Source organism: Parus major, chromosome 4A (genome assembly GCF_001522545.3).
Source record: "Parus major isolate Abel chromosome 4A, Parus_major1.1, whole genome shotgun sequence".
NCBI classification, from domain to species: domain Eukaryota; kingdom Metazoa; phylum Chordata; class Aves; order Passeriformes; family Paridae; genus Parus; species Parus major.
Genome location: NC_031772.1, coordinates 19,375,425 through 19,398,648, shown reverse-complemented (window position 1 = coordinate 19,398,648; position 23,224 = coordinate 19,375,425). Strand labels below are relative to the sequence as shown.

Sequence of the window (23,224 nt, the reverse complement as noted above, 5' to 3'; positions counted from 1 at the left end):
AGGGAAGGGAAGGGAAGGGAAGGGAAGGGAAGGGAAGGGAAGGGAAGGGAAGGGGGAAGGATCCTCGAAGAGCTCTCATTCCCAACATACCATCCTCACAGGAGACCTGTGAGCCCCCCACTCTCTCCAGCTGTTGGCTGAAACTTAGCTACTTTGCCACTGATGGCACAGCATAGGCCAGGCTGTGTTGGGGGACAGGGACTCATGTGGCACTGTGCACAGGTACGTTGTCCAGGTCTGTGCTGCCTGGCACGAGCTTTTCAGGCTTCTGTTGAGAGCACAGTGGGATGGCAGGGTGGACAAAAGGAACTGCAGCTCTAGAACACCCTGGTCAAATTGAATTGGACTTTCACATGCTAATTACCAAACAGTGGCCAGCACAGGACTGAGCACACCCACTTCATACCACAAACCGACTGCTCTTTGAGGCATTTCCAACTTGCTAGAAGACACACCTGGACAGAACTGACCCAGGCAGCCTGGAGGACCCTGTCAAGGGTCACCCACTGCCCTCAGGGCATATGGAAAGAGGACCAGAATCACAGGAAGGCAATTTCTAGGCACAGGGAATGGAGAAGCATATGGCTCACTCCAGCTTGGCCCATGTACTTGGAAAGGGGAAAGCTAAGGGGCAGTTCCTTGCCGGGATACAAGAATAGCCTCATGGTGAAATGAAGGTGGTGGGGTCTCCTTGGGGACCCTAACCCAGCCTGCTTGTTCCTGGGGGCAGCACAGGGCAGTGTGTGCCACCATGCCTCAAGCAACCCAACCACCCTTTGCTTTGCCATGTGCCTAAGGACAGCACTTGCATGGGGGTTTACTAGGCCTGACAAGCCAGCTGGGACACCAGCAGATAATCTCTGCCTTGCTGGGGACAGTCCCCCAGCAGGGTCAGGCACACTTGCCATAGAGGAGTGGAAAATTCCTCTCACTGTGCAGGCACTCCCCACAGCCTGGGCACATCAGCTGTCATCCTGCAGGACTTGGCATGCCCTGGAGTGTTTATCAACACCATTTCGCAAGAGCCATGGCACACAGCCTGGCAGGGGCACGCAAGCTGCTTGGGCAACTGGCTCTGCTGAAAGCCGTGCTCTTGAGAAACTTTCCAGGCTGGGAGTCTGGTGTGGATTGATGTCATGTGAGTGGCCATCAGCACCTTCTCCTTTCTGGCCTCCAGAGTTCAATGACAGAGCTGTGAGCTTTGGTCTGGGCCCTCTCTCAGTCCTACAGAATCCTTCCCGTGGTCTCACCTGGCAGGGTTGGAAATGACCTCAGCACTGGTTCCCCACTCACCCAGGGCATTCTGCTCCATCCTCACAGGGTATATGGCTTGGGGAAGGAGGTGCCCTACTCCCTCCAAGGGGTTTGGAGGTATCAGCTAGAGCAACAGCATAATTGTGATGACAGCACATCTGGCTGAGGGCTGCCCCCCAGGCATAGACCAGTGGCTGCATGATGCCTGAGAGATGACATAGCAGGGCCAGCCTGTCCCCAGTTAACTCCAGATGTGCACAACTGACACAATCCCCTCAGGCAGGGAAGAAAGCAGGCACATCCTGGACTACACTGGCTGGACAGGACAGGGGGCATGGAGTTCCAATCAGGCCCTGGGAGCCAGAGCAAGCCCTGCAGTTGCCTGGCCAGGGCTGGCTATGCCCACCCAACTCCATGGTGCTGTACATGGCCATCATCAGTAGGTGCAGCAGCTGGATGTCAAGAAGGCACAGGGCACGCGTGTTCTGCTTCTCTGGAGGCACCGTGGAATCCAGGAGATGTCTTAGCTGCTCTTGAAATGTCAAGATGCACCTCAAAGCCTTACTTAACTGGGAAATGGGTGATGGGTTTGTGGGGTGGGTGTCACTTCCTCAGGGTAAAGCAGCAAAGCACGCCCCTGCCCAGCCTTTCCAAAGGGGCAGGAGCTCCACTTGGCACCAAGGGGCTGCGAAGCACAGCCTTCCCCAGCAGACAAGGTCCCTCCAATGGAACCGGGGGACAGGGCGCAGATGGGGTGCTCCTGGAGTGGGAACCATCTCAGGAAGGCCGGCTGACTCCTGAAGCATCGCACAGAGCCTGCCCCAATTCCAGTGCAGCTGGAGCAGCAGCAGCGAACAGGCTCCGTGCAGCCGCCAAGATGTTTGCTGGAGCAGAGGCACGCATAAACAGTTTGTTGAATCGAGGGCTCGGAGCGAACGCGGTGTACCCTGGCTCGGTGCGGAGGGAGCAGCTGCGGCCGGGCGGGGCAGGGCCGGGGCCAGCGATCGGCGGTGGCGGAGCGACCTCCGGCGGCCCGGTCCCGCAGCCGGCGGTGACAGCCGTGCTCCGTCCCAGCAGCCGCTCCCGAGGGGCTGTCCCCGGGCTCCGGCCGCTCCCGAGGGGCTGTCCCCGGGCCCCGGTCGCTTCCAGCGGCTGTGCGGTGCCAGGCTCGCTTCGGCCGTGCCGGAGCCGCGGGCGAGCCCTGAGCTGGGCTGCCCGTGGCTCTTTGGGTGTTGTAGGGAGAGAGCCCAAGGCCTCGGCAGTGGCCCTGCCGTGTTCTCACCCGGGCAGGATGGGATCCCTTCCTGCCCTCCTGGGAATGAGGTGTTGGGGACCTCCCGTGTCCCAGCAGGTCCCCTGCTCACAGCAAGGAGAGGTCAGAGCTCTTTCTGTGCAAGCGCCGAGCGAGCAGCACGGGCACCCGACATCTGCTGATGGATCCCGGGCCGGCACGCGAGAAAACGGCGGATGGAAACATGGAGCACAGAATCCCTCCGTGGTGGATCTGGCTAAGGGCAAGATTGGGGGAACTGCCATCAAATTCATGATTTTTCTTCTGAGATCAGCTTGGAATTAAGCATCTGAGGTGCTGTGTTTAAACCCGAACCTTTACACATCCCTTCCCACTCCCCCCCGCCCCAGCACTGTGCTGCACAAACCCCAAGTTTCTTTGGAAGCATTATTTTAAGGATAAGATTTAAAGGACTCCTTTCATAAATAATTGTGCTATTAGGTTATTTTTCTTTTAATTTCCACAAAGGTGTTTTTTGTGCCTTGAGGACTAGATCGAGAAGAGCTTTGGAGAATGCTGTGAAGGCAGCCTGACTGATATTGCCAATCAGCTCACACCTCTTCTTCCCGCCAGCCTCACGCTCGGCTGCCAAGCCTGTCCCATGGCTTCCCGGGCAATTAGTGCTTACAACACACATCCACACAGCCAGCAGAACCACTCCAGCTTTCCATGTGTCCTTGATAACTTCCTGTGCTTTTTTAACACTTTGGTAGTAATGAAATGGCTGATGATAATGACAAGCATAAAATCCCAGAGTGCAAGACCCAGAAACATGTTTTTCTTCTAAGCAGCTGGTGTCGCTTGGTGGGACAGGTCTGAATGGGTGAGCTTCACTCTGTATGCCAAGCCCCCATGCTCTTGGTAATCAGACTGGCATTAACTGGCTTCTTAGTGTGCACCTAGGGTGGTGTTTGCTTAGTTGGCTGGTTATGGTAACTGAAAACCAGTCCAAATCACTTCAGCCTTAGGTTTCCAGACCTTACTCCTTTATTTCTAGAGCTTGTGTCTGATTTTTTCTGTTTTCCATGGACACAAAGCTCCACTGGGCTACCATGACCTCTAGCACGTAGCTGTTCTTTCTTCTCAGCTCCCAGGACGCTCCTCAGCTTGACCTAAGGGAGGAGCAGCCTGAGCTGGTCTGGGACAGTGCTGGTGTGCAACAGGAACAGCAGGGACGAGGGGAGCTCACAGAGGGCAACACAGCAGCTGATCCAGTGTGAATTTCAAAGCTTTGCTCTTGAAATGTTAAAAGACAAAGTTTAAGCAAGGCACTTTCCATGACAAACAAAATGCCAGAGCTTAGGGAAGGTCTCTGCAGAGCAGCAACATAAGCAGAGACTCAGGACAGAAATGTTTTGGTTTGTACCCCTCTCTGCCAACATTTGGGCAGGATTTGAAGGGGGGAAACCAGAAAATTCACCAAGAAATTGAGAAAAAAAATTACCAAAGCACTGCTGGGATTACATTTAGGAGGGTAGCTCAGAGTTTTACTGTTTTAGCTCTGGAAGACAGAGGACACCTGACTTAATCCTGAGCGAGCCCTTATGAGTTGCTTCTCTCTCCTCTCCTCTCCCTGCATCAGGCAAGGAGAAAAAAAAGTCTCTTTGATAAGATTATGAGAAAAAAACTACCATCAAGGTGACTTCGATATCATCTTAGGTTTTAGGGGGCAGAGGCTGGCCGATGGCGTTCTGGGGTGGATGTGCTGCAGATTGTTCTCCAAATGCTGACCTGCGACTTTGTGGCCACAAAAGATTCTCACAGGAAATGAAAAGGCTACCTTCGTAGCCTTGCTTTGCATTGATAATTCAATTGCCAACTATGTAGAAAGAAAGAGACGCAATAAGGCCTGCTCACATGCTGTTTAAATCCTTGGTTTAAAATACATGATTTTTTCCCCCAGCATTACCAATTCTTTTGCCCTGAGGGTTTCAGATTATACAGTGCTCTTCCTGTTTCCATAATCAAGTGCCTGAACACCTCAGAGCATGTTTAAAAGTAAGTGTGGTAAGCGTGCCTTTGTCCCGGAGCAGAGGAGCGGGCCTGAGCGCCGGGCAGCGAGACAGAAGGTGTCCCCCGGGAGGGGAGCGCCGCGTTCCCGGGGAGCTCCGGCCCGGGGCAGGCCCCGAGCGGCCCCGCGTTCCCGGGGAGCTCCGGGTCGGGGCGGGCCCCGAGCGGCCCCGCGTTCCCGGGGAGCTCCGGGCCGGGGCGGGCCCCGGGCCCGCGGCACCGGGACGAGCCCGGGCAGAGGCCGCGGCGGAACGGTCGCCACGGCAACGCGGGCGGTGCGCCGCCCCGACGTCACTTCCGGGCGGAGCCGTCATGGCGCTGTCGCGCGCGGAGCGCTGTCTCGCGCTGCTGCTGCGGCTGCTGTCGCGCGCCTGCCTCGCGCTGCTCGCGCTGCTGCCGCCGCCGCCCCGCGCCGCCCCGCGCGCCGTCCCTCAGCCGCGGCACGCGCTCCTGCTGCTGTCCGCGCGGCGCCTCGCGGAGCTGCTCCGCGCGCGGCAGGTACCACCGGGCAGGGGCAGCGGGGCCGGCGGGGCTCGGGCCGCTCCCCGCGCCTCACGGCAGGTCCCGCTGTGCCCCGTGCCAGGTGACGTGCATCGAGGTGGTGGAGGCGTACGTGGAGAGGATCAAGGAGGTGAATCCCCTCATCAATGCCGTGGTTAAGGACAGGTGAGAAAGTGGCTCCCCGCCTGCCTCCCTTCGGGCCCAGGGCGGGGCCGCCGCCGGGGCTCGGGGATCCCCGCGCCGCCACCGCAGCAGCTCCGTGCTGAGCAGAGACCGGGCGGTCTCCAGGCCCCTCACCAGCTCCTGCCGCGCTTGGGGTCTGCCCGCTCCTCTGATCCGGCGCCAGAACATCGCCGGGTGCTGTGTTACAGGTTTGAGGAGGCCTTGCAGGAAGCCCGGCAGGTGGACAAGCTGCTTTTGGAGGGCCCTGGCGATGACTGCCTGGAGGAGAAGTTCCCCTTGTTGGGGGTTCCCTTCACCGTTAAGGAGGCCTTTTCTCTCTATGGTGGGTTCATCTTTATGCCTCTCCAGGTCTTGATGTGCTCCCCAGAGTGGTGGGGGGCTGTGGCAGGTGCTTGGAGGGAAGTAGTCTCCCTTTCCCTGGTTTGCACCAAGCTCTGGCCGGGCTCCTGCGTTTGCATTCACGTGTAGCACACGGGTGCTGCGGAGGAGCAGCCGTCACTGGGAACCTGCTTCCTGCAGCCCCAGGTTGTCTCGGGGCACTGGCCCTGATGCCTCCCTCCTGTTTATCTTGGCACCACAGGGATGCCCAACACCTCTGGCTTGGTCAACCGCCGCAATGTGATCGCCACCTCGGATGCCACGGTGGTGTCGCGGCTGAAGCAGGCAGGTGCCATCCCACTGGGTGTCACCAACTGCAGCGAGCTCTGCATGTGGTATGAGTCCAGCAACAGGGTCTACGGGCGGACCAACAATCCCTACGACCTGCAGAGGATTGTGGGCGGCAGCTCAGGTGAACCCCAGCTCCTTGGCACAGTCCTGCATGAGCAGCAGGTTAAAATGCAGCAAGGGAAGAGTTCCACATCTCTGCACACAGCTATTAATGTGTCCCTGGGCTCTTGCAGAGATTATGGGCCTCTTTCCTGGGCACTGCTGTAGGCTATGGGAAGGTTCAGCTGCTTTGCCTCTTCTGGGTGTTTCATCAGGCATTGGTTCAGTTTGCTCTGTTGTACCTCAGCAGGAAAATCCCTTTGGCCCACAGTCCCAAGCTGTCCCACGGCCATCACTAAAGCTCCCCATCCCTATTGCTTTTTAGGCCCCCACCCTTACTGTGAGGTGCTCCTGCTTTGCTGGAGGATTTGCATCATAATCTGTGGGGTTTTGCCACGTTTTCTCCTGTGCAGGTGGGGAGGGCAGTGTCCTGGCAGCTGCCTGCTCAGTCATAGGTGTGGGCTCTGACATCGGTGGCAGTATCCGGATGCCCGCCTTCTTCAATGGAGTCTTTGGCCATAAACCCACAACAGGTAAGGTGGGTGTTGGGGTCAGGACAGCCCTGTGCTGGTCACTGGTGGGATTGATGTAAGGAGTCAGGTAACTCCTTGCGTGGGACAAGCCTGTTGAGGGAGCACAGCAGGTGTGGGCATTTGGGAAAGCTTTTGGTGGCAGAACGCCAGCCACGTGGGAGACGGGTGGGGATTTACCCAAGTATTGCATTCTCAGCGTGGGATGTTTTCACAAGGTTGGGATCTGCTGGGTTGTTTATCTGGCTTTCAGTGTCCTGACTGGTTGCTTGTCCTCCCTTCTAAAACTAACCCACTAACCCCACGCAGCTTGCCGTCAGCTCCTGTGGGGTGTGCAGTCCCTGGGGAACCGTATCTCCTGGCACACAAAGACCCCAGCAGGTCTGGAGGTGATACTCAGGGTATTATCTGACATCTCTGCTCTAGGGGTGGTGCCCAACGACGGCCAGTTCCCAAATGCCCACGGGGTGCGGACCAGCTACCTGTGCACGGGGCCCATGTGCCGCTATGCAGAGGACCTGGAACCTGTGTTGAGAGTCATGGCCGGTCCTGGGGTCAGCAAGTGAGTTGTTCCCACTGCTCCCAGCTGCTGAGCTGGAGTTGGCACCTCTCTGGTCCTTACAGTGTATTAGTCCTTTGTAGGAGACAGGCGTGCACGCCACCCAGTTTGCTTGTTAGTGATTTCCTTCCTCTGCTGCTGGCTTCAGCAGGACCTTGGCTGCTGGGACTGCCCTTCCCACCACCCATGTGCTCCTGGGAAGGGGCAGACATGGGCCGACTGATAGGGTCCTGTTGACCAGTGAGCTGTTTCCCAGCTCTGTCCCACACACCCCTCCCAGGCCTGGCCTTGCTCCTGGGAATTACAGGGCTTTTTTCCTGTTGTTGAATGAGGAGTTTTCCATCCCATACCATGGCCACTTGAGTTCTTTCAGTTCTTGGTCCGTGCACCCAAGTGCAACTATGCTGTGTGCCAGTGAGGAGCAGAGCGGAGATGTGGCACATGGGGCAGCCCTCCTTTTTGCCACAGCCTGCACACAGTTGCTCTCTCCATTTCCACTTTGCTTTTTCCCTGGCTCTTGTGCCATCCCAGCCTTGGCTGCAGCCAGGGTGTGTAATCACAAGGTGCTTCTGGAGGGATGAGAACTTTCCCAACAGAAACTTGCTGGGACTGAGGGGGCGGGTGAGCAGCTGGATGTGTTGTGGGCAGTGGGTGTCTGTGTGTCTTCAGGGTCTCACCTTGCCACTCTGGGGGACAGAGCAGGGTCTCATGAAGGTACATAATGAGTGTGTGGGAGCCTTTAGCTGCTGCAGAGGAGCTGGGGATGGATTTGTGACAAGGCACCATTCCTTTCCCAGGCTGAAACTGAATGAGAAGGTATCACTGGAGAAGATCAAATTCCACTGCATGGATCATGACGGCGGATCCATTTTTGTATCACCTGTGGACAGGGAGATCTTGCAGGCCCAAAAGAAGGTAGGAAGCAGCATGAGCCTGAAGGTAGAACCTGGGGAGACTGGTCAAAGGAGCCCTGGGGAGGGGAAAGAGCTGCTTTGTATGGTGGCTCCTGCAGGGGCTGACGGGATGAAGGGCTGGAGTGGCAGTCTTGCATCCCAGTCCTGTGCTTTCAGCAGTTAAAAAGTGGAAAGAACTTTTTCTTCTTCAGGGCTGAAGAGGACACAGGGGAAAGATGTTATGAGTATGTCTCCTTATCCTCCTCTGGCATGCATCACATCTTTGTGGAAACAAACCCATCCTTGCTCTTCCCTTCAGGTAGTGGAGCACCTCGAAAGTGACCTCGGGGTCCGGGTTCAGCGTGTGGCAATCCACAAGATGAAGTATTCTTTCCAGATCTGGTCAGCCATGATGTTATCCGAGGACAGCGAGGGGCAGGTGTGTCAGAGTGAGCTGGCAAAGGCACAGCTTTGGAGGCATCAGGGAAGAACCAGCTGTTTGGGGCCAGCTATAGGGAGCTGTAGGCTTCCCAAACCTACTCAGGGGCTTTCCCAGTTCCATTTTCCCCCCGAATCCTCCTTCCATCTCTTCCCAAAGTTGCACAGCCCGTTCTCCCTGGCTGTCCTGTGGGTTGAGGCCATGGCTCTCAGCAAAGGAGCAATGTGGTAATAGGGAGGGGGAGGTTGTTTTGGCACATTGACCTTTTCCATGCAGGTTGATAAGGCAGCCGAGCAGGGGGCATCCTGCCTTGCTCTTTGTAGGCTGGGATTAACACCCTTTGGGATACCAGGACAGGCAGGCAACTAGCAGCTTTCCAGGAGGAATCCCACTTATGTTATTTTTCCCTGGAATTGCAGACACTGCGCTATGCTCTGTGCATGCAGGAAAGTATTTTGTAATAAAATAAATTTCTGGGAGTGTCATAACTTTACATTCCTGGCACAGAGGCAGTGATGAAGCAGCCCAGCCCCACCACACTAAGGAGGGTTTGTCTGGCTCCTCTACCTCCTTCTTCCAGGTCCCATGGTCATATCACAGGAAGAAATGCCTCTGGGATATTATCCCTTGCATCATGTCACTTGTGTGCTGCTCTGGGGGGCTCTCCCTTCTTCTTGCTGTCTCTGGCAGGGAAAGATACTCCTGCTGCTGCCCTGGATCAGTGTCAGAGCTGTGGAGCGCCCCTGATGGGCATCTCCTGTGTGAAAGCAGGAACACCTCACATTGGGATAATGGGACAAGCAGAATTTCACTGTCCCATGCCAGCCTGTGCCTCCCTGCTGCATGTTGGTTGTGCTGACAGGGGAGTGGGTGTGTTACAGGAGGCACAAAGATTCATTGACCTGCTGGGGGACCATGGGAAGCCAGTGTGGCCGCTGTGGGAGCTGATGAAGTGGCTCGTGGGGATGTCTTCTCACACTCTCCCAGCTATCGGTAATGCTGGCAGGGGCCCCAGGGAGTGCAGAGGCAGTGGTGGGGTGGGCAAGTTGTTAAATGCAGGTATTACCCTTCCAATGCTCAGTGAAGGAAGTCAGGGTTTTTCCTGAGCAGCTTCAGCCTCGTTTTGTAATGACACTCCATGTCTTTGAGTCGCATGCAAGCTGAAGAGAGTGGATCTTTGATAAATGGGAGTGGGTATCTTGAGGGAAGGAGTGAGGGTGATGGAGCTGGGGGCAGGGTTCACTCCTGCTGGGAGCCCTGCCAGAACTGCTGGGGGCTCAGAGGGTACCAGGGTCTGCACTGATCTTGTTTCATAGCAGCAGGTACTAGAGAACCCTAATCAGTGCAGTTGTGCTGCTGTCTAATGAGTGCTGGGGTTGTTCTGCGAGCGCTGCTCAATCCCACTGGCTGGAAAAGCTGGAAGGAAGGGGCAGGTTGAATGCCTTTCCCTTGGCAGAGCTGGGGTGATGCTGCCCACAAATATGTGCTAGGGTCAATCTGCTGTGGCTACTGGCAGGAAGGGGTACTTGGGAGGCCACCCCAGAAGCAGGGCATGTGGCTGGGCAATCTGTTTCTGCCCCACGTAGCCCACGGTCCTCTCAGTTGCTCTTGTCCCCATTTCCACCTTTTGCTGCAGCCCTGGGACTGACAGAGAAGCTGGTGAACCTCAACCTCAGTGGGAAGGCCAAGCTGGTGAGCATGGGGAAGAGCCTACAGGAGGAGATGGAAGCACTGCTGGGGCCAGACGGGGTGCTCCTCTACCCCTCGCACCCCACCATCGCCCCCAAGCACCACTCCCCCATCTGCATGCCCTTCAATTTTGCCTACACAGGTGAGCAGCCCTGGCTCCTGTGGGGTTGCAGGTAGGGCTGTCAGGATAGTCTCCCCATAGCAGCAGTGTGGGCTTGCAGCTGGGGTGTTGTACCCAGAGTGTTTGCATTGCTGACAGTGGGCTGGGCAGCAAAGAGAGGTGTCCTGCTCCAGAGAGTGGGGCGAGGATTGTCCTACTTCATATGTGTGGCATTTTTTATCTTTTACCAAAGGTGCCAGCCCACAGCAGGGCAGGTCTGACTTTGTGTGTGATATTGGGGGCCTCTGTGCCCCAGAGGGGTTACAGCTGCAGTTTAGCAGGAACCTGAGACCTGCCATCTCTTGGGGTACAGCCTGGCGCTCCCTGTGTGGTTCTCTTGTGGTCTGAGCACCTCAGTGCCAGTGTCAGTGCTGCCTGGCTTTGGAGTGATGAAGGGCTGCTGCCTGGGGCAGGAACCACCCAAATTTGGCACGCCACAGTGTGTGCCATCCCTCATGGGTGCCCTTTCTACACATGATGTATGGGAATCTCTGGCCAGTGATTTCTCTTGTAGCCATGTCGCTGCACAAAGCACCAGCTGCCAGGATCTTGGTGTTGTGCTTGGCAGAGCTGCCTGCCCAGGGTGGGAGAGCCAGGCAGTGATGTGTCCCAGTCATTGTGCTCACTCTGATCCATCCAACCTTCTCTCTTGCAGCCATCTTCAATGTCCTGGGCCTGCCGGTGACACAGTGCCCGCTGGGGCTGGGCAGCGAGGGGCTGCCGCTGGGCATCCAGCTGGTGGCAGCCGCCTACAACGACCACTTGACACTGGCAGTAGCTCAGTACCTGGAGAAAGCCTTTGGAGGATGGGTTTTACCAGGGAAAGTTTGACCTTGGGAGGCAGGGACAGAGGTGGTGACAAGTGCTGATGCTCGATCCTATGATGGCACTGTCTGCACCCTCTGCATCCCCCTGTGCCCTGCTGGGAGTGGCTGGTGATGCCTCCAGCCCAGGAACAGCTGGGCCATTGCCACTGGAGTCCTCATCCCTGTGGCACCCTCTCTCAGGGAGAGACCTGCCTTTCCCCAAGCCCCTCAGGAACCCCAGTGCCGCAGTCAGGATGTCCTGCCTGCATCCTGCCTGCAGTGGGTACATGCCCACCTTTTCCAGACCATGGAGTTGGCCAGTTCTGTAACTTTTGTGCTTTCAAAACACTGAGAGCTGGGCAGAAGACATGCTTCCAAACTGCTGGGGGCAGCTGTGCCACACCCCTCGGGGCTGCCTGGGCCTCCTTGGCCTGACTGTACCCACAGCCCTCCCAAACTCCTGCAGGCTTCCCCCCACCCTCTGACCACAAAGGATGAGGGGTTGAGGGGCCTGGAGCAGCCATAGGCCTGCCTGGCCAGCAGCGCTCTGTGGGGTGCTGGGCTCTGCAGTGTGCAGCTGTCAGGCACAGCTGAGAGCATTTCAACACTGGCTAAAGCATCTCCTCTTTGTGTCTTCCTCTTCTCTCTGGGGGGATCATCCTGCCTGACTGGTGTCCCCTGCTGCCTGTCCTGCTGAGCTGCCTGGCCTCTGCCCCAGGAGGAGACATGGCCAGCAATCTGAGTAGTTCATCTGAGCAGGCAGCAAGCACAAGTTGTTCTCATTAAGGAAGGTATTAAAGAGCCTGTCCAGTTTACTGTGGCTGTGTGTCCTTGTCCTTATGTCTGTGTCCCTTCCAGCTCCTGCCAGGCCCCAGCCCCATCTGCACCAGGGGTGTGTCGGGGCTACCCAGCACTGCTGGCAGTTGAAGTGGTACAGGGACAACACTGGAGAGGCTGGCATTGGCCCCCAGGCTGGCACTTGACCACTCTGGGGCTCTTGTTTTGGAATGCCCAGGCTGACTGACTGCTGGGTTCTAGGCAGAGCTGAAGGGTGCTTATGAGCTCCACGTGCTGCCCTCAGTGGCTGTTAGTCTTGTCATGGTTGCACAGTTCTTAGGAGGCGTAAGCCCAACTGTGTTTTACCCCAGTGGGCTGCCAGAGGCCTGGAGCTCTTGAGGTGATGCAGAGCCACGTGCAGGTCCTGTGTGGTCTCCAGGGCAAAATGAGGGGTCCCAGCCCTGTGTGCCCAGCCTGCAGCACTGGTCTAGGCAAGGATAAAATTTGATACTGGTTTTGCTGGGCTGGCCTGGCCTGTGTCTGCCCTGCCCTGTGTCAGCCCTGGCCTCAGCCCCATGCTCCTGCCTGTCTCCACGCCACTGACGGTCCCTGCAGGGCTGGCACAGGATGGCGTGCTGGCACAGGATGGCGTGCTGGCACAGGCTGTGCTTCAGCTCTGCTGTGCAGAGGGCACTGCAGAGCGCCCGCGCCCAGCTGGGACGTTGCTAACGAGGAAGCAAGGAAGGTAAAAAACAAGCCCTGGCTCAGCAAAGGAGCTACAAACCACCCAAGTCAAATCACGTCTCCCAGCCTGGTGGCACGGCCAACAAGGACTGTCCCCCATCTGGCAGCTGAGCCGACCGTGGCAGCGCTTCCTGTGAGCATTCGGAGCCAAATGTGAGGTTGCTGAGCTGAGGGTGTTGCTTTTAACAGGGTGGTGGGGCAGGTGCGTTCCTGATACGGCAGAGGGGCAGAGGAAATGCTGGATCAAGGTAGGGGGGAGCGCTGGTGCCTCAGGGTGGTGTGGTGAGGGTGCAGACAAAGGAGAGGATGTGCAGAGCAGAGGGGGTTAATTCCCACAATCTCAGTTATTGCCACAACACGGGGAGAGTTGCTGGGATTTTTCCTCTGGCCATGGCAGAAGGGGAATGGATGTGCTGGGGGGCTGGCAGTGACTGGTCTGCAGTCACCTTTGCTGCTTCAGGGAAGCATTGCCTCCCTTGTGCCGCCTTGTGCAGCAGGAGCAGCCCTGTCCCTGCCTGCACAGGCAGCTGGTCCTAGGGTCTCCATCAGTTCCCCAGCTCTGGGCTTCCAGAAGCCCCAGGAACAATCCTGGAGGCTCCTAGTCCCTCCAGGCAGAAATGCCGCCTCCTTCAATGGGGTCTGTTGCAAAGGCAGGAGGGCTCCTGCTGGTCACAGGGTGGGGGAATCCCTGGACCAACTGCCTGTGCTTCACCTCAGGTGTTTCAGAGGTCTCACCTCAGCCCTCGCCCACAGTTTGCAGCTGCACGTCCCTGCTTGTTGACTGTTCCTCCTTGTTTCAAGCTCTTAATGCTGCAAGGGCAGAGGAAACATGGGGGGAACGTTTTGTACCCACGTGCTGAGGTGGTTCTGCTTTGGCTCAGTCTGAGGTCTCTGCTTACAGCCCGAGGGTCCCTCATTGTGCCCCGTTTTGCCTTGTGGGTGCTGTCACACACAGCGCCCTCCCCATACCCGGGAGGCTGTGGGATGTCCGGGGGTGTCCTGGCAGTGGTGTCACAGGTTGTGCCAGTGTGAGTCATGCCCAGAGCTGGGCTGAGTCACCTCCCCAGTGGTGTGAGCATCAGGTGAGGAGCTTTCTCAGCCCCGCATCCTGGTGACAAAGGCAGCGTGGCTTCTCACGGCGGCGGGGCGCCGCAGGTGGGTGCAGCAGAAGGTCGCTGCAGCACATGCACAGTGCCATAGCAGGGTGGCAGCTGCCCACCGTCTCTGTGGGTTCACAGAGCCCTGAGGGTACCTGTGAAGGTCCCCTGCCACTGGACACCTCTGTGCCACGATAGGCATGTGGACTCCATGGGGCAGTGTCACTGGCTGAAACTTCTGGGAATAATACTCTGTTTTTAATCCCAGGTGCCAGCAGCCCGTGATGTCTGCAGGTAGCGGAACAGCTCCAGCACACCCATCCCTTTCCACAGCCCCTGGTGCAGCAGCGTAACGTGGGGGCAGATGGATGGGCTGTGGTAGGATGAGCCCTGCCCTGCTCCTGCTTCTATTCCTGGCCAGCTGCTCCCTGCTCCAGGGTAAGCCAGCTGGATCTGTCACCACAGTCTGGGGGGGGACCCTGGCTGCAGGGCAGGAGAGGCACAGGGACACCTCTCAGACCTACTGAAGGCACCTGTGAAGAGGAGGGGCCCAAGTGGTCATCAAGGTGTGATGAGAAAGGAAACCTTGGGGTCAGCAGCAGCTGTGTCAGGGTGTTGTCTCCCCCTTTTTGTCAGCTGTGTCTCTGCTTTGGCAGAAGCGTGGAGAGGATGTTCTCAGTGTGTGATGCATTGGGGGGATGCAGGGGCTGAGCCGCTTTGAAGTCAGTGTTTGCCAATGTCAGCCTGAAGTTGGGGAACCTGTGCACCAGGCCACAAGGGGACTCTTCAGGATGCTGCTCACACCCCTCTGCTCCTCCCCAGGGACGCTGCTGCGGCCACGGCACGTGAGGCTGGAGGCACAGAACTTCCACGTCTGGCTGCACTGGGAGCCAGACCCCAGCTCACCCAGTTATGCCACCTACGAGGTGGAGTGGAGGAACAGGTGGGTGGGGAGGAGGGGCTGAAGGGGTCTGCTCCTCTTATACCCTGGCAGAGGCTGTTGGGGACCCCAGGTAGCCAGAGGACTGTTGCCTGGCAGTAAATGCCACAGAGTAAGAGAGCAGTGGAGCTGGCAGGGATTGGCTTGTCCCACCTCTGCACACGCAGGGCCAGCTCAGGACTGTGTCCTGGTAGGTTTTGAATAACTTCAAGACAACCTCCTTGGACTGCTTGGTCCCTTTCCTGGTCACTTTCCCAGTAACAAACTAAGGGGTTGCTTTTGGACTTGGGATTTGGGGTTTTTTCCATTATGCTAAATGGGATTTCCTGTATTTCAACCTGTGCCCACTGCCTCTTGTGCTTTCGTTGGGCACCACTGACAGGAAGGCTCTGTCTTCTCTTCCCCACCCAAAGTCACCCTTCTCTGAGGCTCAAGCCGTCACCACTCACTCAGGTTCCTTCATACCACAGAGCCTCAACAGCCTCAGCTGCTTGGGGGGTTCTCCCTGCCACAGCTGTGTGTTTTGTCATTGTGGAGAGCACAGGTCAGGGTGCAGTGCCAGGTGCCATCTGTCCCCAGGAGGGAGTCAGCTTGCTGGTGACCTGTCTCCTCACCCATCCTGGGAGACTGTTGGCTGCTACCTGGGCTTTCCTACACTCTCCACCTGGGCAGGCAGGCAGTGCTGGGCAGCCCACCCTTTGGGCTGGGAAGATGTTGAAAAGAAGCAATTCCTGTGCTTTCTCCCTGGGCAGAACCTCGAACTGGACCAAGGCAGGTGCCTGCGGGGGGAACAGGAGAAGCTCCTGGGTGTGTGAGCTGTATTTTGACAGGATTCATGATATCTACTGGGCACGGGTGAGAGTGGTGGCCGGAGGTGAGCAGTCCGAGTGGGCCAGTTCCAGCGAGCTGCAGCTGTACAGAGACAGTAAGGACTGGGGAGCTCCTCCAGCTGGGCTCTTCCTGGGGGCCAAGGGGGAGAGGGGTCCTTGGAGAGATCTGATGGGATACAGCAGGAAAGCATATTAGGATACTGCAGGGAAAAGAGTCAGAACCAGAGGAAAGGGATGGGGCAGAGTGGCTGGAGGAGGGCTGGGTGAAGAGCAAAAGGACAGAGGAGACACAGTGAGGTGAAGGATAGAAGGCCCCAGGGCAGCAAGGCACCATGAGAACTTGGGTCTCTGGGGAATGCAGTGAGATGGGGCAGGAAAGAGGATATGCCTCCCGGCTTGGCTTTTGAAAGGCTCACCTTCTTCCCCTGTCATGGTCTGGGAGTTTTTGCCCCAGCAAGATGAAGCTGGCGCAGGCAGGGGCAGACCCTCTGGTGATCCATTCACCCTGACTGTTGTGTTTGCCAGGTGTGGGAATGTGCCTCTTCTCAGTCACAGGCTGCTCTGTCCAAAATCCTGGCAGTCTCATGGAGCTAGAAATTTTTCAGGACCCTCCTCTGACCTCCATCACAGGGGTTGTTGCAATAAACTGAATGTGTGAGAAGCAAAGTGGGTTTTATGTTGGTGGTTTGTGTTCCCTTGTTCATCCCCTCTGCATCCAACTGGCATGGCAGTGGGTGTATTCATTTAGAAAGTGATTTCTGGCCTTGGCAGTGGATCTCCAGGCCCTGGTGGATCGCTCAGGGGTGGAGGTCTCAGCAGTGGGAGCTGGTGGTGCCACAGGTCTGTCGGTGTGAAGAGGAGGCAGAAGCAGTGCTAGCTGTCATGAAGAAGTGGTGGCTGCCATTCCTAGAGCTGGTTTCAGAGCAAGACCTGAGGAGCTTCTGTGCTCTGGGAGGGGAATGTCAGATAGAAAAATATCACTTCTAGAGAAACAAGATGTCTGCCTTCCTTTGAAGGCCTTCATTTTCTATATTCTTTCCTTTCCCTACAGCAATTATTGGCCCCCCCAAGTTGTCCTGGCTGCTCCAGGATCAAATCCTCAGCATAAAAATCATCACACCACTCACTCCCTACAAGAAAAGAACTGGTTCCTACAAGCCAGTCGACCGAGTGCTGCTGAAGCTGTGGTACTGGCTGCACCTGTACGAGGAGGACCTGCTTGTCCAGCAGGTGTGTGGCAGCTGGGCAGGGCCCAGAGGTGCAGGGCTCACACAAGATTTCCTGGTGCAGCAAATCCACCGTCTCAGGTTGCAGTGGTGTGGGGATGCTTGTGCTGCAGCCCTGCCCACACATGGCTGTGCATGCAGGTGTGAAGTGCTCTGCACCCCCAGTCCGGAGCTCCCACCTCAGCAAGGCAGGAGACCCCTTCCCTCCCCTGGGTAACCAGAACTGGACTGGTTCTGTTCAGATGACAGGTGATGCCACAGGTGTTTCAGGAGATGCTCTGGGACCTGAACACCTCCTGGGGCAAAGAACAGATGTGGAGGTGCCACCATGGGGCAAGCCGGGATGTTGGGGCTGCACAGAGCAGTGGAGCCATGCACAAACCCCACCTCCAGCTGCTGTGGCCACCCGTCCCATCTGTTTTCAGGTGCCCTGCAAACGGAGCAGTGAGAAAGTGCCTTGCACCTTTGGGCACCTGAAGCCCAGCACACAGTACTGTGTCCGGACGGTGGCTGCAGACATTGCCAGGGAGCGGAGCCGGGAGGCTGAGCGGTGCCTGGTGACTCCAGCAGGCCCTGCAGGTGGGAGCATTCTCACCAGTTCAGCTGGCACGGTTGCATCTCAGGTCCTGCTCAGAGCACAGACTTGTGTGGAGGTGTGGGTCCCTCACCCCCTGCCACTGCACTCACCCAGTGCTGCCCAGTGGGACCACTCAGGGCGATGCTTTCTTGTCCTCTGCCTTGGGTTTGCCCCCTGAAACATCCCAGCCTGACATGGATGGGAAACACTGATAGCGGGTGGGGTGGGAGCGATGTGCTTGAGTGACCCCTCAGCCTGCTGTACCCTGGCAGGCTTTCCATGGGTCCTTGCCGTGCTGAGCGCCTTCTTCCTGCTGCTGCTGCTAAGTGTGGCCGGGCTGTGCTTCATTCAGCTGCACGTGTTCCCCAGTCCTCCAGAGATCTGCCTCCCAAAAGCACTGGTGAGTGACCATTCTCCTCCAGCTTGGAGCCGAGCCAGGGTTCCCTGCATTTTCAGGGGCTCAGCACCTCCTTTCCTCCAACTCTCACACCACCAGCAGCCTCCCCTGCTGTCTCCACCCCTGCCCCCAAGAAGGTGGGGCACCAGCCAGCCGTGGGTCCCAGCAGAGGGTGGGGTGTCTCAGGCAGTGCAGCCCTTGGTGTTCAGCACGGTTTGTCACTCCCCAAGCTGGCAGGGCTTTGTCCGGCTGAGGCTGACCGTGTCACTGCTTGTGTCCTTGCAGACTCTCCAGAACAGCGAGCTGAGTGTGCCCACTCAGGGGCCTCCCCTCCAGCGTGAGGAGGATGCCCTGGCGCTGCTCCTGCAGCCTGTGCTCCCGGCCCACGGGCCACCCACAGCTGGCCAGGCGGCAGCCGCGGCCCCACAGCTCCTCCGAGGCTTTGGCCAGGATGTGAGTGGCTACTGTGCCAACGGGTTTGGCCCAGAGTGCCCTGAGGAAAGGGACCCATCCTGCACCCACAGCCAGCTGGGCCACGCCTTGGGTTCCCAGGTCCCCTCACAGCTGGAGGAGGATGGGGAGGCAGGTGATGGGCATGACTTGCCAGAGCAGCTGGTGCTGGTGGGACCGACTGGAAACAGCTACGTCGGTGACAGGGACAGCCAGATACCTGAGCTATGGCTCCCCCTGCGCCTCCAGCTTTATTCGAAATGCCAGTGCCCAGTCCTGGCAGCAGGCTCACACCTTGCTCTGCCCGTGCCAAGCAGAAGCTGCAGCCAGGAACACCTGCAGGAGAGTCCCGGCACGGCTGGCCACAGGATCCGGCTCAGCTCCGTGAAGCTCCCGGCTGGGGAGGAGCAGGAGGAGCAGGAGCAGAAGGGGCAGCAGGAGGAGGAGGAGGAGCAGGAGGAGCAGAAGGAGGAGCAGCAGCAGGAGGAGGAGGAGAAGGAGCAGGAGGAGGAGGAGAAGGAGCAGGAGGAGCAGCAGCAGCAGGAGCAGGAGGAGCAGCAGCAGGAGGAGGAGGAGGAGGAGCAGCAGCAGCAGCAGCAGGAGGAGCAGCAGGAGGAGCAGGCTGAGGCAGGGCAGCTCCTCCGCGCCCCCCAAGCCCCGCTCGGCGGCGGGCCCGGCCCGGAGCGCGGTGGCAGCGCAGTGCAGCGAGGCTGCTCGGGGCAGGGAGAACCGTGTGCCTCCAGCCCCTGGCAGCCCCGCTCGCCCCTGCGGGCACCTGCCTGCTCCGGCTACGAGCCGCGGGCCCCCCTGGCAGCTGGGCACGGCGGGTGGGGGCACCCCGAGCGCCCCCCGCTCCCGGAGCCGCCCGGCCAGCGCTGGCTCCTGTCCCCAGCGGCTGCTCCCACGGACAGCCACACGCGTGGGCCACAGCTTTCCGCTGGGGTTTTGGTGCCCTTGAGACACAGCAGAAGGAGCATGGACCAAAGCTGAACCTCCAAAACTCTTACCTATTTATCTGCCTGTGTGTGTGCATGCACAGTATAGTATCTATACTAGTGTAACATATATATTTATAAAGCTCTTTAATGAAAAAATGTTGGGGTTCTTACTTCAGTAGTAATGTTGATTATGTGCTAGAGTTTTGGTTTTTTTTTAAAATATCAGTAATTTATTACAGAAATCTGGCTTCTGTACTCATTGTTTGTGTGTTACAGACCCATCATGGCCCTTCCCTGTGCAGCAGTCGGGAAAGGCACTGGGTAAACTTGGCATTTTCCTGGCAGAAAATTGCACCCTTAATCTCTGTCTTGCTCTCCTGTGGGAAAAGACTGGTTTTGAGCACCATGGGATGCATTCATTATTCCTGCTGCTAGCAGGAATCCTGGTGTGATTTATGGCTGAGGAGCCCTGCCCTGCAGTAGTCCCTCAGGATGTATTTTGAGGCTGTGCCTGAAGCCACAGAGGTCAGGGGAAACCTCCTTGTGCTGTGTTGCAAGCTGGGATCAGTGGAGTCAAAATGCAGTGACAAATCCAGGCTCTTGGACTCACAAGAATTACTCTGGATCTGAGAACAGGTGAGAAACTGGTGTCTTATGTCCAGGCAGCTGCTGGAGGGGATGGAGGTACAGTGCTGCCAGTCCTGGGGAGCCTTTGGGGCTGTGCAGGGCCACGTTCCAACCCTGTGAGTCACCCCTGACACCCCAGCCATGTTCCACCCCTGCCTCATACTGCAGGCTGAGCCCTGCAGCCCACAAGGGTCCCTGAGGGAGCAGAGATCCACCTGCAGTTTAGGGAGGACTCCACACCAGATGCCCAAAGGAGACCATGACTCCATGAGAAGATCCTAGCAGGCAGGACCTGTGACCCCATGGAGAGAGGAACCCAAGCTGAAACAGGTTTGCTAACAGCAACTGGGGCCTTGTAGGGAGAGTGATGGAGCAGCTTTGGGGTGTGTCTGGCACCCAGCCCAGGTCACTCCCACACAGACCATCTGAGGACATGTGCTGTATTGAAGAAATTGAGCTGAATTAACACAAAAAAAAAAAAAAAAAAGGAAAGAGGTAGTTCCAAGAGCTGTTTGAGGAATACATGTATTACCCATATGCTTTTTTTTTGCTGCCTATGAAGTTGGTGTGCAGTTGCCATCTCCTTTGTCCCTCACAGTTTCTGATGTTTCTCAAGGTCATGGTCGAGCCCTACAAGCCTCTCAGCAGGAGCATCAGTCAGAGCTGCTGTTTGTGCCACAGGCTCTGGGCAGGAGCCACATCCCAGGCAGGAGCTTGTCCAGGCCCAGCAGAGCGTCCATCGTGCTGCTCCAGCCCAGTCCTGGGGGCTTTGCCGGGACCTGGGGCTGGTGCCATGGGGCCAGACACAGCTGCTGTGTTGTGGGACCTGGGCTTGCACTGGGGCAGGAGCGGTGCTGGGATCACAGCTGGCCGTGACTCTGCAGGTCAGAGGAGGACCAGCTCTCTCCTGGGTCCCTGGGGACAAGGGTGCCGGGGTCCCCGTGAGTGATTCAGGCACTCACTGGCAGCAGGGGCTTGCCCTGGCCCAGGGGTGGTTGAACACCTGGAATGTTCCCACTCATATGAAAGAGTTGTTCATGGGGAGTGGAAAAAGACAGAAGGCTCGTGACATTTCGAGATGCCATTCAGCAGCTGAAGTTTCCAAGTGGATGCGAGAGGGGGTTTCTGCTTTGCCTTGGCAGTGCGAGCAGCACACCGCTTTCTGCAGAGCCACAAAGTGCAACATTTGCTGCAGGGTGAGGTCCCAGCATGTCCCAAGAGAGACCTGTCACCGCTGTGTGCAGCCCAGGGCCTGGGGGCAGTGTCTGAATTAGATCCCACTTTGGTTAACCTGGCAGGTGCTGAACAGGACTGGACTGGATGAGGGACCTGGGTCCGGGGTAAGCTCCCAGCCCCAGGCAGGTCTGCACAGGACACCGGACCAGTCCCTCAATCACCACTGCAGCCCCAGTGACATCCAAACAGCCGGCTCCTCCCTCAGCATTCCATGCTCCCTCCACAGCCTGGAAAGGGCTGAGCCAGCAACCAGGCCTTTGGCCCCCAGCCCAGCCTACAGGATGAGCTTGGGGATCAGATGCCATCTCTGGTGCTGGGCTCAGGCCAGTGGCACAGCGCTGTCCCTGCAGGTACTGCTGCGGGGGCTGAGGAAAGCTCTGACTCACCACGCTCTCTGGGCTGTTCCTGCCTCCTCTCTGTGGTGTTTTCAGATTCTGCTGGTGCCAGATCAAAGCAACAAGAGGGATGCTGCTGCAAACAGCTCTTTATTAGAAACAGCAGGTTTAGGACTGTGCAAGAGCGTATTTCTTATTACTAATTCTCTCAGAGAGTGGAGTTGCTAGCCTAGGAAAGCAGTCCACAGTGGAAAATTGCTTTTTGGGGGATAATGGGGCTTTCAAGTCACTATTGTGCCTGACAGCCACGAGAGATGTGGTGGCCCCTGAAATGATGGGGGAAAATCAAGCTCTTATATTTTGCAGGCTGCCAGTACCCAGGACCATTTATCTTTGAAAACCGTGGGAGGCAGAGATGCAAAGAGCAGGGTCTGCTCTGACCTTATCCCCAGCCTGCTCTGTCTACTCCCTCTCTCCTTCCTGTCACTGCAGCTGCCCTGACCCCTCTCTGGGGCAGTCCAGAGTCACTCCAAATCCTCACAGCCACCTCAAGGGCTGTCCAGCACAGCTGGCAAAGACCTGGGACCTCAATGAGGCCCTGTCCCTCAGCCTCCCTCTGCAAGGTGCCTTTGTGATGGGTCTGTAGCTCTAAGTGGGTCCCTGAAGCAGCACAGAGCAGCTGTCCTGCTGGACCCCATCCTTCAGCCCAAAAAGGCTTTGTGGGTTCTGATCTGCAACATCCAGAGCACTGATTCCTGCTGGTATACTCAGTGGTCTCAGCTACTTGGCTTGGTCAAGAAGCCCACCAGGATGTGGGGGGAGGATTGTGAGAGCCACCCACAAAGCATCCCAAAAGCTGGAGCCCGAGTGCGGTGTGTTTGGAGGATGTGGATGTGCATGGAGAGCGCTGCCGAGCTGACAGGCTGCAGACAAGTGAACTTGGTGGCTCAGATCTGTGTTGTTTCTCTCCAGGCAGGAGCTTTCCCCCAGCTCAGTGGATCGGGACCCAAGCAGAGTGACTGGGGCGTTCAGGTCACCCCGGGGGACTGTAGAGCAAAACTGGTTCTACTTCATGTGCTGGTCTGGGAGTGCCCTCAGCTGGGGATGTGTGACAAGTGTCTGCACTCAGAAGGTGCCACGAGCACCCAGCCTGGTCAGCAGCTCCCCTTCCTCCGCAGGACAACCTCCCCTGTGCTGGCCCAGGCGCTCAGCACTGCTCTTCCCAGGGTCTGTGCCACACGGCCAGTTCCTGTGCTGCCCATCCTTCAGATGCATGGCAGGGCATTTCTGGTCCCATAGCCCATGGGAACAGCAGCTCAGCTCAACACTTTCCCACTTCCTGGCACTGCTCCAGTAGCTCTCTGCTCCCTGGGATCATTCATGCTCCTGCTGATGGACAGGAGCAGCAAGCTGCCCTGAGCTGGGCTCATATTGGTTCACGATGCACTCTGAGGAGCACTTTGGGGAGATTCTGTGCTTCCTCCTCATGGCACCACAGCAAATGTGATGAGCCTGTCTCCAGGATTTTTCATTCCATGATGTGAAACCTGGCAGGATTCTGTTTTTTTTCCATCCTCTATTTTCTAGAGGATGGAAAACAGGCTAGATACAGATTTCTGTTAGGAGAAAAGTCCCAGCTGGGTGGTGTGCTCACTTGAAATGGATGATAGCTTCATCTCAGCTGTTTCCCAGTCATATCCATGCCTGACAGATGGGGACTGGCAAATAGAGGTAATCAATGATCTGTGGATAATGCAACTTCAACCACTCCATGAGAAATGAGTGCCTCTGTTTCGTGGTCAGTGGGGTCACAGTCAGCCTCGTGATTAAACAATAGATGCTCGGGCTGCTCAGCTTCCTGTCCTGTCTTCCTCCAGAAAGTCCCTGTGTGATGTCCCACCCTACAAGATGAGAGGACACAACAGACTGAGAAACATGGATCTCATGCCAAAATTTCAGAGGGACTT

General features: G+C 57.3%; 2 protein-coding genes across 2 annotated transcripts; both read left to right on the top strand.

The window, feature by feature from the left end:
- The first annotated feature begins 53 nt into the window (after positions 1-53).
- Positions 54-3,307, top strand: LOC107203645. The gene is made up of 2 exons (XM_015625937.2): positions 54-2,839; positions 3,014-3,307. Exon 1 carries the CDS (start codon positions 1,589-1,591, stop codon positions 2,828-2,830), a length of 1,242 nt encoding a protein of 413 aa, XP_015481423.1. The 5' UTR covers positions 54-1,588; the 3' UTR covers positions 2,831-2,839; positions 3,014-3,307.
- A 1,560-nt stretch (positions 3,308-4,867) lies between these two features.
- On the top strand, positions 4,868-11,903 carry FAAH2 (fatty acid amide hydrolase 2). Its single transcript, XM_015626802.2, has 11 exons — positions 4,868-5,053; positions 5,139-5,221; positions 5,428-5,561; positions 5,820-6,029; positions 6,421-6,540; positions 6,964-7,099; positions 7,894-8,011; positions 8,309-8,428; positions 9,310-9,421; positions 10,065-10,259; positions 10,933-11,903. Exons 1-11 carry the CDS (start codon positions 4,868-4,870, stop codon positions 11,106-11,108), a joined length of 1,590 nt encoding a protein of 529 aa, XP_015482288.1. The 3' UTR covers positions 11,109-11,903.
- Positions 11,904-23,224: the final 11,321 nt, after the last annotated feature.

Coding starts and splice junctions, on each gene's coding strand:
- LOC107203645 (XM_015625937.2), top strand. CDS start 1,589: ATGGAGTTCCAATCAGGCCCTGGGAGCCAGAGCAAGCCCTGCAGTTGC.
- FAAH2 (XM_015626802.2), top strand. CDS start 4,868: ATGGCGCTGTCGCGCGCGGAGCGCTGTCTCGCGCTGCTGCTGCGGCTG. Junction 5,562..5,819: donor GGAGGCCTTTTCTCTCTATG/GTGGGTTCATCT, acceptor TTGGCACCACAG/GGATGCCCAACACCTCTGGC. Junction 10,260..10,932: donor CTTCAATTTTGCCTACACAG/GTGAGCAGCCCT, acceptor TCTCTCTTGCAG/CCATCTTCAATGTCCTGGGC.